This window comes from Panthera pardus, unplaced genomic scaffold (assembly GCF_024362965.1).
Source record: "Panthera pardus isolate Hobbes unplaced genomic scaffold, ASM2436296v1 HiC_scaffold_27, whole genome shotgun sequence".
NCBI classification, from domain to species: domain Eukaryota; kingdom Metazoa; phylum Chordata; class Mammalia; order Carnivora; family Felidae; genus Panthera; species Panthera pardus.
Genome location: NW_026526843.1, coordinates 68,713,624 through 68,726,287, shown reverse-complemented (window position 1 = coordinate 68,726,287; position 12,664 = coordinate 68,713,624). Strand labels below are relative to the sequence as shown.

General features: G+C 53.4%; 1 protein-coding gene across 6 annotated transcripts in view; it reads left to right on the top strand.

Annotated features, from left to right (window-relative positions):
* Positions 1-3,257: 3,257 nt before the first annotated feature.
* DLG3 (discs large MAGUK scaffold protein 3) overlaps positions 3,258-12,664 on the top strand; it is a 58,091-nt gene continuing 48,684 nt past the window's right edge. For 2 of the 6 annotated variants that reach the window (XM_019428646.2, XM_019428644.2), the window contains exons 1-9: positions 3,258-3,971; positions 7,330-7,380; positions 7,797-7,921; positions 8,114-8,283; positions 8,582-8,718; positions 9,057-9,201; positions 9,812-9,971; positions 11,574-11,730; positions 12,398-12,500. In XM_019428646.2, coding sequence (XP_019284191.1) covers positions 3,615-3,971; positions 7,330-7,380; positions 7,797-7,921; positions 8,114-8,283; positions 8,582-8,718; positions 9,057-9,201; positions 9,812-9,971; positions 11,574-11,730; positions 12,398-12,500 — 1,405 coding nt within the window. In that variant the 5' untranslated portion in view covers positions 3,258-3,614. Of the gene's footprint in view, positions 3,972-7,329; positions 7,381-7,796; positions 7,922-8,113; positions 8,284-8,581; positions 8,719-9,056; positions 9,202-9,811; positions 9,972-10,427; positions 10,457-10,492; positions 10,680-11,573; positions 11,731-12,397; positions 12,501-12,664 lie in introns of those variants that run through there. The other 4 variants (XM_019428642.2, XM_019428641.2, XM_019428650.2 and 1 more) reach the window with 3 other exon arrangements.

The window sequence follows — 12,664 nt, the reverse complement described above, 5'->3', positions numbered from 1 at the left end:
AATGGCTGAAAATTTCCCAAATTTGGCAAAAGACAAAAACCTACAAATTCAAGAAGCTGAAAAAGGCCAAACAGGATAAACTCAAAGAAACCCATGCCAAGATACATCATAATCAAACTTTTGAAAACAAGACAAAGAGAAAAATCTTGAAAAAGGCAAGAGAGAAACAACACCTTACTTACCTACGGAGGAAAAACAATTCCAATGTCAGTGGATTTCTCATGAGGAACCACAAAGGCCAGAAGGAAGTCACACAAAATATTTCAAGTGTTAAAAGAAGAGAGCTGTCAACCTGGAATGCTTTTGCCTAGTAAAAATATCCTTTGGAAATGAGGGGGAAATCAAGACATCCTCAGACAAAATAAAGCTAAGAGACTATATCACCAGCTGACCCACCCTAAAAGTATGGTTAAAGGCAGTTCTCAAAACAGAAAGAATGATGAAAGAAGAAATCTTGGAACATCAGGAAAGAAGAAATAATTGAATGAGTAAAAATGGAAGTACACACAACAGACTCTCCTTCTTTTAAGTTGTCTGAATTATGTTTGATAGTGGAAGAAATACATATAACATTGTCTGACGTGGGGCTCGATATATGCAGAGGAAATATTTAAGACAGCTATACAATGCCATGCTATAAGTGGGACCAGTAAAGGTGTTTAAAGGGAGGTAAGGTTTCTAAAGTTCCCTCAGGCTGATAAAATGTTGACAGGTTGATCTCTGTGGTGACAAAATAATTCTGTACCTTATTTGCCCCAATTGTTACAGGAATCTCCACATGTGGTAAAATGGCAAAGAACTATACACACATTGCCAGTGTGGTTTTCCTAGTTTTGATATTGTACTATAATTATGTAAGATGTAATCATTGAGGAAAACTGGGTGAAGGGTACATGGGCCCTCTCTGTACTATCTATGCAATTCCTTATAAATCTGTAACTATTTCAAAATAATAAGGTTTTTTTTAAAGATTGTGGCTGTTCTAGATTAAAAGTGGTTGAAGACACAAATGTGATGTGGGAGCATTGATTAGATTCTGATGTTAAAAATATAAAAGGCGGGGCGCCTGGGTGGCTCAGTCGGTTAAGCGGCCGACTTCAGCTCAGGTCATGATCTCGCGGTCCGTGAGTTCGAGCCCCGCGTCGGGCTCTGTGCTGACAGCTCAGAGCCCGGAGCCTGTTTCAGATTCTGTGTCTCCCTCTCTCTGCCCCTCTCCCGTTCATGCTCTGTCTCTCTCTGTCTCAAAAATAAATAAACGTTAAAAAAATTGTTTTTAAATATAAAAGGTGAGTTTGGGGGAATTTGAATACAGACTAGACATTAGATGCTATTAGATGATGGGAAATTATTGCTAATTTTCTTAGATGTCATAATAATATTGTGGTCATGTAGGAGAATACAAGATATATGCTGAAGTATTAGGGGCAAAGTGTGATGAAATCTGTAACTTGCATTCAGATGGTTCCGAAAGCAATGTAGCTAGATGATAGATGGATGGAGCGAATATAATAAGACAATGCCAATTGTTGAGTCTATGAGAAAGATAGACTCTTATTGTACTATTCTTTCAACATTTCTGTATGTTTGTGGATTTTCATTTAAAAAAAGTTGGAGAGAATATGTGGAGGATAGATACATAGTAAAATGTTAATGAAAATCCAGGTGGCAATTGGGTGTTTATTCCCTGTAAAATTCTTTCAATTTTTCTGTATGTTTGAAAATTTTCATGTGAAAATGTAGAGGTAAAAAACTTGAAGAGAGAATCACAGCCCAGTGTCCTCCCCCTAGCATTCCCAACACCCTCTTCTCTGATCGACTTTTCTCTTTTTCCCCACAGCAGTTACCACCTTACATATTCTATAATTATCTTATTTATTATACTAGTTTTTGTCTGTATCCTCTCACTAGAATATAAGCTCCCCAAGGGCAGGGATTTATTGTGTTTTGTTCTGTTTGCTTCTATGACCCCAAATCACGGAACAGTGTCTGCACATAGCAAGTGTCAGATGAATGTTCATTGAATTAAGAATGAATTTCTGTATCCCTAGGACCTAGGTGGAGGTCTTGCATAGAGTAGGTGTGCAATGACTGTTTGTGGGATTGAACTGATATCTACATTCTACAGGAGAACTTAGAATAGACCTGTTGTACTAGAGTGATTCAGAGCATGGGCTCTTGAATCAAATAGCCAGGATCTGTATCCTATTCTGTCACTTCCAGCTGTACTACCATCTCTGAGCCTCAGTATAGAGTTAATAGGTGTAGTGACATTTCTGACCCTCAATTTCTCGATTGGTAAAATTAAAATAATGACAGTAGCACCTTGGTAAGGTTTTTGTTGCATGTAAAGCACTTAGGACTTTGTGAAGACTCAATAACTGGTAGCCAATGACAAAACAAGAACAGCAAAAAGACGGTCTTCCCTGCATGCCATTCTTCCTCCATCCCCCAACAGGCTGCTCCAGGGAGGCTAAAGAGATGTCCTTCGACAAGTATTCCTAAGTTCTTCTCCGGGCCCCCTGGAATGGTTTCTCTCACTTCAGATCTCTTCTTACCTTTCCTTCTGCCCTAGACTCTCTTTCCTCTTGGCATCCTGAAGCTTTTTCTCCCATCATAACGTGCAGGAGAGGGGTGAAGGAGACAGGAGCCTGTGGGCCAGGGACAAGAGCTTTCAACTTTCCTTTCCTTCTGTTCTAGGCTGGAGCCCCTCACTAGTGATGGAAGCAGGTCAAGTGTGAGATTGCGGTCATTTCAGGGCCTAGAGGCTGAGAGAACAATAGTCTTGAGGAGGGGGCACTAGCAGGAGAGTAGCCTCATATGCTGCCCTCTTCCTTGCTCCCCTGTTAAGAAAGATCACCTTCCTTGCCCTGCTCCAACGTCCCTTTTGTCCGTTCTGCTGCTTCAAGTCTTTACTTCTGGTAGCCCCAGCTCAGAGCAAGCCCAGGGACCCATTGAGCATCTCCCTGCAATTCCCTCTTGGAAGTGGGGTGGGGTGGAGTGGGCAGAGGATGGGCTGAAATTGGAGATATGGGGGCATTAGATTAGGGGCTGAGCTCGCCCGTGGCCCCAGACCCCTGCCCCCGCCTTAGGGTCGGCGGTACCCCAGATAATCTGGAGAGCTAGGGCTGAGCCTGGGGGCGCCACTGCCTCTGTTCCTTTAAGGAGCCGCTGTTTAGCATTCCTGCCGCTGCCGCTGCCGCTGCCGCTGCCTGACTCTGCACGCTGATTGGCTGGAATCAACTGAGAAGGGAGCCAGGGAGAGATGCTCTTGACTCCACTCAGATCCATCCTGGGGACCAGTGAAGGAGCGGTCCTCTCAGCACCCAGCCTCTGCCCAGGCTTCCGCTTCTTCTTTGCCGCTGGGCCTTGGCCCAGGAGCCACGACGGGCGACACGGAGCCGCCAGTGCTGGAGGGGGAGCCGTGGGTGCGGGGCAGCGTGGGGGCAGAAGCCCCGGGACGCCCGCCCGGCCCCAGGCCCCGCTCCGCCAGAGCACCCCCACGGGTGCCCCCCCCTTCCTGGTCCGAGCAGTGTGAGTGTGCCCGGGAGCCCAGCGGCGGCGGCGGTGTGGAAACCGGCGTGGGCTGGGGGGTCCGGGCGGCGGGGGGCAGTGCCATGCACAAGCACCAGCACTGCTGTAAGTGCCCGGAGTGCTATGAGGTGACCCGCCTGGCTGCCCTGCGGCGCCTCGAGCCTCCTGGCTATGGGGACTGGCAGGTGCCCGACCCCTATGGGCCAGGTGCGGGCAATGGGGCCAGCGCGGGTTATGGGGGCTACAGCTCGCAGACCCTGCCCTCACAGGCAGGGGCTACCCCTACAACCCGCACCAAGGCCAAGCTCATCCCCACCGGCCGGGATGTGGGGCCAGTGCCCCCTAAGGCAGTCCCGGGCAAGAGCACCCCCAAACTCAACGGCAGTGGCCCCAGCTGGTGGCCCGAGTGCACCTGTACCAACCGGGACTGGTATGAGCAGGTATGGACCAGCAGTGGTTGGGGGGAGCGGTGGGGCAGCCCAGGGGGGCTGGAGAGTGGAGGCCTAGAGGCCTGGGGTTGCAGCAGGGGTTCCTGGAGGCTTCAAGCCAGTGGACCCTGTGCCCTAGCATTTCACCTGGGGCAAGAGAGGCGGTTAGAAATGTGTGCTTCCCTGTGTGTGTCTGTTTGGGGGTCTCCATTTGGAGGGGGTTGGGAGGAGCTGTGTGTGTCAGGAGGTGAAGGTATGGCGGAGGGGCACATTTTCCTGTGTGGGGGAATTGGGTCTGTCTCAGTGTGGGGGGCGGGGGGGATTAGCAGCGTCTCTGTGTCTGGCAGGGGGCGGGAGGTTCCGCGGGGGCTGTGTGTGGTGTGTGTCTCCACAGGAGAGGAGGAGGGGGCATGGTGCTCTGCGTAGGGGGGACATATGTGTGTATGTGTGTATGTATGTTAAGGTGTGGGGAGGAAGGCAATGGAGCTCCTGTGAATCTATGTAGAGGAGCCCATGTGCTCGGCTCGTTGAGCTTCTTCCCTCAATGCCATGGGTCCCTTTCCGTCCCAGTCCCTTTGTGTGTGAATGTGCACATGGACATGTGGGGATGTCTCTTTGAATGTGGAGGTGTCTCTGTAGATGAGGCTGCAGAGATAGCTGTGTTTGCCTGTGTGTGTGGCTACATGTATGTGTGTGTGAGCATGTGGCTCAAGTGTGTGCACGCGTGTGCCTGTGTGTGTGTGTGTGTGTGTGTGTGTGTGTGTGTGTGTGTGCGTGTGGTGTCCCTGGTGAGAGGCGCTTGACAGGCAAGGGAGGGGAGCGGGAGGAGGCAAGAGACACGTCCCAAGCAAGGCTGAGAGGCTGCTGAGAAGGACGGACTCTTTTGTCCAAGCAGCTCTGAAGTGTGTGTGTGCTGGGGGGTCCAAGGGGAGGGGGTGGGGGGACTGAAGCAAGCAAGCTTCTTTGCTCCAGAGCAGGCATGGTGCCTGGAGCCAAGCAAGGGGCAGCTGTCCTGGTGCAGGACTGGCCCCAGTGGGGCATGTCCCCCTTGGGCATCTCCAGATGTGAGAGAACTTGGCCCCCGAGCCCTGACTTGGCACAGCTTGGGAACCCCTGGGTGCTGGGCACAACTCAGGCTTCCACTCCCAATCTAAACTGCCAGCTTAGAAAATGGAAGGAGCATCTGTGGGAGAAGCAGCAAAATGGAGGCTGGGCCGGCAGAGCCAGGTCCTTGGCATGCATAGCGGAGGGCCTGTCTGGTTATTTGGCTCTGCGGCCCCCAGGTTAGGGAGAGAGGAGAAGGAGGCTTTGCTGTGGAGGGCAGGTGCTGACTGCCCCAAGGTGGTGACCGTTCTGGCCACCTCTGTCCTCCTCTGGGGATAGAAGGTGCTCTCACTCAGGAGCAAGGGTGGGGACTTCCCGGGGAGAGGAGTCCTCAGTACTGGCTTCTGTCTGTCCACACTTACTGCTTCCCGTGTCCCTTGCCTTGGCTTCTTGCCCTCTCCAGTGAGTCCCCCTCTTTCCTTTTCCCCTGTATCCTGGGGCCCTACCCTTGCAAACACTCTCTCATGTTTGTCCTGCTCAACTGGCAGACAGGTTCCAGTCCCAAGGGTAGGCCAGTTGGTCAAGGTTTCTTTGCCAGGGCTGCTCCCTAGATGGCTCCTGGCCCCGGAGGCTGGGGCCCCGAGCGGGGCAGTGGGAGGCTGGAGGATGGACTAGCAGGAGCCGGGAGCCTCTGGGCCTCACTGGAGCTGGGCTGGAAGCATGGCTTATCACATGTGGAAACACATGGCATACCAGATGCATACGAGAGCTGCATGGGTGTACTTTTGCTTGTGTGTCTGTTGCATCTTTCTTTAGGAAGCTCTTTTGGTTTCAGGGCTCTGAAAGGCAATCGGTTCTTCCTCCTGGGATCAGGGACCAGAGTGGGGCTGCATCTGGAGTCAATCCCACCAACTCCCAGGGCTGCAGGGTGTAAAGTCCTGGGGTCAGGCCCTGAAAAGGTGGAGGCATGACTAGTCAGCCCTCCTCCTGCCCCCTCTTTCTCCAAGCCAAAGCTGCGTGGAGGGAGAGCAGAACAGGGCATGAGAAGGAGCCCCCACCCTAGGTTTGCAGCTCCCTTCAGAGGATGACACCAGGGGTCAGGAAAGAGGCAATGTGGCCAGAGAAAGATGAAGGAGGGGGTGCTGGGATACCTGGGGAGAGAGGCGAGGGAGTTCCTCCATTCTTCGGGATGAGAGGGGGAGCCAGGAAGCAGGTACTACTTGTCTTTCCAGGATCACATTTTCACTTGACAATGGCCACCAAGTATGTCTTGTCTGGGAGGCCACTTTTGTGGGCTGGTCAGAACAATCCTTGTTTCCATCCTCTTCCCTTGCCTTTCCTCCCATGGCTACTGTATACTGGAGGCCATGGACACTGCTGCTAGTCGTCCAATGGGTTATTAGCTTCTCCCTCATGGGGAATCTTGCCCACTCTACTCCTTTCCTGCCCCTGGCTTTGCCTCTGACTCCCAACCAGATCCTACCCAGGCTTTTTCTGCTGGGAAACACAAAGGGTTCTGGATCAAAAGCCCCTTGGTAGAAAATGGAGTCGGACTTTGACTCCTTCTGCCCATTTGAAGAATTGGGTTCCTGGGAACACAGAGGAGACACAGAATGAGGATTCCTGGGGTATTCTGAAGGGTGCAACTTTCCTTTTCTCATGAGTTCTGCTGGGGAAGGAAATGAGCGGCCAAAACATCAGTAGCCCCGGCAGCTTGATGTAATCAAAAGAGTATCTGGAGATCCAGGTTCTAGCCCCTGCCCTGCCACTAACTCCCAGCGTGCTCTGAGGTACAACCTGTATCCTCTCTGGGCCACATTGTCACCATCTGTCACATGAGGGAGGTTGGACAAGATGGTGTCTGTTGTCCTACCAGTTCTGACATGGTGGGAGTCTGTGATCCCTGAGTCAGGGAGAGCTATGATTCAGAAGGGGACTAGGTCCCAATTGAGGCCACTGGGTGCCCCCCTGAATGTGAGGTGTGGCGTGGTTTGCCTGCCATGTTCCATTTCTGCCATCCCCCTCAGGCCAGCCCTGCACCCCTCCTAGTGAACTCTGAAGCCCTGGAGCCCAGCCTCTCAGTGGGTGCACCACTGGCTAGCTCAGTCCCAGACAATTGATCTGGGCTAAATGGGTTTGGCCTGATATGGCTGGAAGCAAGCGAAGGATGTGGTCTCCTCAGGGTCAGCCTGTCCCCATCGGTGGCCAAGAGGTGGTCTCGGGGCAATTGGGGCTCCTACTCTTTGGGGAGTGGGGGAGGAGCAGGTTGAGCAGGAGGAGATGGGGGGGAGGGCAGGAATCACTCAGAGCCTGTGTCTCCCCCTAGGTGAATGGCAGCGACGGCATGTTCAAGTATGAGGAGATAGTACTTGAGCGGGTGAGTCTGCCAGTGGGTCAGGATGAAAGGGAAGGGGAGGGTTCAAACCTGAAAAGGAAGGGCCCTGAACCTGGGTCTCAAGACTCATGGGGTGGGGGTGGGGGGGAACCTGCACTGAGAGGATGGGGAAACAGCGCCCCTCAGAGGCCACATACTGCACCAATCAATCAACCAACTAACAAATATTAATTGACCTTGCTCTCTGAGGCCTGGGGAACTGGGAAGGGGCTAGCTTCGCTGAGTCTTCTGTGCTATAATGGTCAGCACAGGCTGGGAAGCTGTGTGCTGGTTTGCCATGGCCCCCTCTGAGGCCTGGAGAACCCTCTCTGAGGGGTTGGAGGAAGTGAGGAAATCAAGGACCCTCCCTCATGCCCTCTGAGTGAGCAGACTGTGCTCCCCTTTGCCCCCTTCTGCAGGGCAATTCTGGCTTGGGCTTCAGCATTGCAGGTGGCATCGACAACCCCCATGTCCCTGATGACCCTGGCATCTTTATTACCAAGATCATCCCTGGTGGAGCAGCTGCCATGGACGGGAGGCTGGGGTGAGGTGGCCTGGAAGCAAGGCTGCGGGTAGCAGGGGCAAGATGGAGATGAGGGGAAGAGGGCTACCTGGCAGGATGACCCTTTTTATTAGAGCTGAGAGGGGGCAGGGGAGGGGAGGGGAAGGAAGGAGGATGTGGTGGGAGAGGGGGTGGAGGGGCGGTGGCAGGATGTCTCTTGGGCTTCCCCTGCAGGGTGAATGACTGTGTGCTTCGGGTGAATGAGGTGGACGTGTCGGAGGTGGTGCACAGCCGGGCCGTGGAGGCGCTGAAGGAGGCAGGCCCCGTGGTGCGGTTGGTGGTGCGGAGGAGACAGCCCCCACCCGAGACTATCATGGAGGTCAACCTGCTCAAAGGACCCAAAGGTGCGGCCCTCTGGGTTCCTGTGCTCTGGCCAGAAGCCCCTGGTTGGCTCTTCAGGAAATGGAAGGGAACAGCCTTACTCCTTGCCTGACTCCCTGTTCTAGCTCACAGGCTTCTTCCTTGACCTCACATCTCATTCACCCTTACTGACCTCGGGATGGCAGCCTAGTGTTTGGGATCCCTGGGGGGAGCTCCTGTGGGGCCAGGGGGTTGGCTGCGTGGGGAGTTGGGTCTGGGATTGACTGAGCACGCTAACTTCTCCTTGTGGCCCTCTCCCACTCCCTTCGGGCCCCCACCCAGGCCTGGGTTTCAGCATTGCTGGGGGGATTGGCAACCAGCACATCCCGGGAGACAATAGCATCTACATCACCAAGATCATCGAGGGGGGTGCTGCTCAGAAGGATGGACGCCTACAGATTGGGGACCGACTGCTGGCGGTGAGACAACCTTCCTGGGGATGCCCAAATGGTAGGGTGGGGAGGTGGGGCTCTAGGAGCCTCTCCCTCCACCTGAACCTCACTCAGGGACTAGCATCATGGGGCATTTCAAGAGCATCATCTGAGTTGTGTGTACTCAGATACCAAGGCCCTACCCAGTTCTTTTCATGGCTAAGACTCCCTCACCTGTTCTATGTCATGCTTCTCCACTTCTCACAGCGCTATACTGGGCCCCTACTAGAGCACTGTCGAATTTCACAGAAAGGGCACCCTTCAGGGTTACCTGGAAAGGCCCTCCCTTCTCCCAAGTGCCAGCCCTAAGGCCTCTCCTCTTCTAGGTGAACAACACCAATCTGCAGGATGTGAGGCATGAGGAAGCTGTGGCTTCACTGAAGAACACATCTGATATGGTGTATCTGAAGGTGGCCAAGCCAGGCAGCCTCCACCTCAACGACATGTATGCACCCCCTGACTACGCCAGCAGTACGTACCCATCTGCCCTGTCCCTGGTCTTAAGCCCCTGCCCACCCTGGTTTCTGAAGGGGAAAGAATTCAAACCCCCTGTTCAGAGAGTGAGTAAGTGCAGAAGACTAGTGCTCAGGAGAACTGAGTCCACATCCCAGCTTTGTTTGCCCCTTATAGCTGGGTGCCCTTGGACGAGTCCCTTTCACCTGTCTTTAGTTTCCTCTTTGGCAAAAAGGAGCTAATGATATATGTGCTGCCTTCCTCATAGGACTGCTGCAAGGATCAAATGAGATCATGGACAAGAAAGCCCTTGAAAAACCGTATTAGGCTATAGAGATGTGAGGGATTATTATTAGTCACACCTCTAGTCATGCCTTTCTTTGTAGACTGCTTGACTTTAGCTCTTTCTAAGACTCACAGGAGTGAGCCCAGGATTCAGAAAGGGACTGTGGAGGAGGAACCTGGGGGTGGGGGTGGGGTGGGGAGAGGGGAGGAGAGGCCTGAGGAATCAACATCCCTTGGTGGCTTTTGCACCGGAGGTAGGGTGTGGGGCACAGTCCTTGTCGGGGTGGGGTAGGGACCCACATGGAATGGTCTCTGAACTTTTCTCTCCTTTTCTTGATTCCAGCTTTTACTGCCTTGGCTGATAACCACATAAGCCATAATTCCAGCCTGGGTTACCTTGGGGCTGTGGAGAGCAAGGTCAGCTACCCTGCTCCTCCTCAGGTTCCCCCTGCCCGCTACTCTCCTATCCCTAGGCACATGATGGCTGAGGAGGACTTCACCAGGTAAGACTCCCACAGCTTCATCCTCCCTAGGGATGAGGAGAATGGGACTCCATTTCTGGCTAGCCACAGGTCTTCCCTTGTAGTATGGCAAAGAAGAGATACAGCCCTCATCAATTGTCTTTGGGGTCTGAGGCCCTTTCTTAGCCCTTAGGGCCCTAGGGAGGGACTGAGGTAGCTGCAGGGACAAGTTCCACCATCAGGGGGAGTGCCAAGTGTGTGCCCCGATCGGAAAGTACAGAGAAAGGGTGGGATGGAGCGCTTAGGGGGCTGAGAAGGTGGCGGCTGCGGGGGTTTCCTTCCCCGAGACAGTTGCTGCCCCCTCTGCTGCAGTCATTCTAAATTAGAAAAAAAAAAAAAAAGCAGTTCAGGGTTGGCGGGACGCTGGGAGGCTGGCGGGCCCGGTGGCCTCCCAGGGAACGGCTCCGCCCCACTCTGGCGGCGGCGGCCGTGGAACTGGTCGGGCCGGCCCGGGTTCCGGGGGACAGGTTTGCCGCGGGGTGGGGCCTGGTAGACTACTGGGCTGGCTGCAGTGGAGCCGGAAGGGTAGGCGGACGGGGGGAGAGCTGGACGCGCCATGGAGAGGGCACGCAAGTTCTCAGGCTCCGGCTTGGCCCTGGGCTTGGGCCCGGCCTCGGCCTCGGCCTGGAGGAGGGCTTCGCAGAGGTGGGCCTGGCCGCTCCGCTCCCTGCGGCCTGGAGGGGATGCCAGGTAGGAGGAGAGGAGGGATTTGAGCCAGAGCATCCGGGACTCAGGGAGGGAGCCTCGCACCCTAGACTAGAGGCAACAAAGGAGGAGTCTTGGACTTGGGGCTCCTCTGATGAAAGATGTTAAAGTGAAGGCGGTGGGCCAGGAAAGCGTGCCAGGAGTCGGGTTGTATGGGTATACACGAGCGGCTGTAACTCTTACCTGATGACACTGACCACTTCCACAGGGATTCCTTAGACATGGTTAGTTGCAGTTGAAGTTTTCCTGTGTTAACTCTCTTAAGTTAGGCTCCTAAGCTCCTTCCAGGCACCTGGGATTTCTTTATCTGTCTCCCACATCACCTGGCAAGGGCACATAGTGGTAGCTGGTGACCAAATCTGTCACTGGGGAAGATAGAAGGGGTCATAGTGGGTGGGTGGAATTTTGAGACTGTGGAGGTGCATGTATAAAGTAAGTATGTACATATTGTGGATGGTGAGTGCAGTCAACCCCCAGTGATTCCATTGCTCCTAACTGGTTCCCCTTGTCGTGACCCAGGTCCATCACACCGGTGGTAGGATAGGAGAATCTGGGGAGAAAGAAGACCAGTAAATGGGCCCTGAGATGATGATGGTCTCTAGACAGGATAGGGGTGTGTTGAACTGAGAGAGTAGGGGACTGTCCACAGGGAAGCTGACTCCAAGGCCTCAGGAAGAAGGGAGGGAAGAGGAACTGAAACTTGGCACCTGGCAGAAAACAGCAGCCAAGCAGGTTTCAGGAGAGGAAGGAAGCAACAGGGTATCATACATAGGGACCTAAGTCATTCTGCAGCAATGTGGGCCTTGCCCTAGGCTGGCCCTGACAGGGAGGACAGTTTATATCCACCTTGTTCTGACCCTTCACCTTCTTTCCCACCAGAGAGCCCCGCAAGATCATCCTGCACAAGGGCTCCACAGGCCTGGGCTTCAACATTGTAGGAGGAGAGGATGGAGAAGGCATTTTTGTCTCCTTCATCCTGGCAGGAGGCCCAGCTGACCTGAGTGGGGAGCTGCGCAGGGGAGACCGGATCTTATCGGTGAGGAGACAAAGGAGAGGTGGGAGGATGGGAGCTGTGCCAATCGAAAAGGGAGGAGGGGAGATGTTGCCTTCTCCAAGGAACACTTCTTGAGATGGGGGAAGGCTGAGCTGGAGAAAACTTATATTCTCTTTATAGATGACCTTAGGGAAAGACAGGGACTGAGACCAGACTTAGCCTTGAAGAGAAAATGAGTGTGCGTTGGATCTTAACCATGGTTGGCACTTGACCTGCACAAAGATAATTATGACACTAGAGATGTCATATTCTTTTTTTTTTCTTCAACGTTTTTTTTTTTTTTTTTTTTTTTTAATTTATTTTTGGGACAGAGAGAGACAGAGCATGAACGGGGGAGGGGCAGAGAGAGAGGGAGACACAGAATCGGAAACAGGCTCCAGGCTCCGAGCCATCAGCCCAGAGCCTGACGCGGGGCTCGAACTCACGAACCGCGAGATCGTGACCTGGCTGAAGTCGGACGCTTAACCGACTGCGCCACCCAGGCGCCCCTAGAGATGTCATATTCTTTAGGTCCTGTCTTAGGGACAAGGATGGGAAATTGAGAAAGACATCTGATTAGGCTTAGGGATGAGCTCCCTCTCCTAACTGCTATGACAGAGGACTGCCTTTCTTGCTTTTGGGGTGGCTCATAGCTCCTCTCTTTGGACAGGTGAATGGCGTGAACCTGAGGAATGCAACTCACGAGCAGGCTGCAGCTGCTCTAAAACGGGCTGGCCAGTCTGTCACCATTGTGGCCCAGTACAGACCTGAAGGTAGGAGAAGGAAGGTTGCACGAGATGATTTGGGGAATTTAGACTTAAGTGTTGACTTTTTGCCATCATAGGTATCCAAGCCACTTGATCAGGTCCCTTCCACCTTAGTGCAGTAACCTCTTCCTCTCTCGTTTTCCTTCTGGACGGGGCATGGGGAGGGGTAG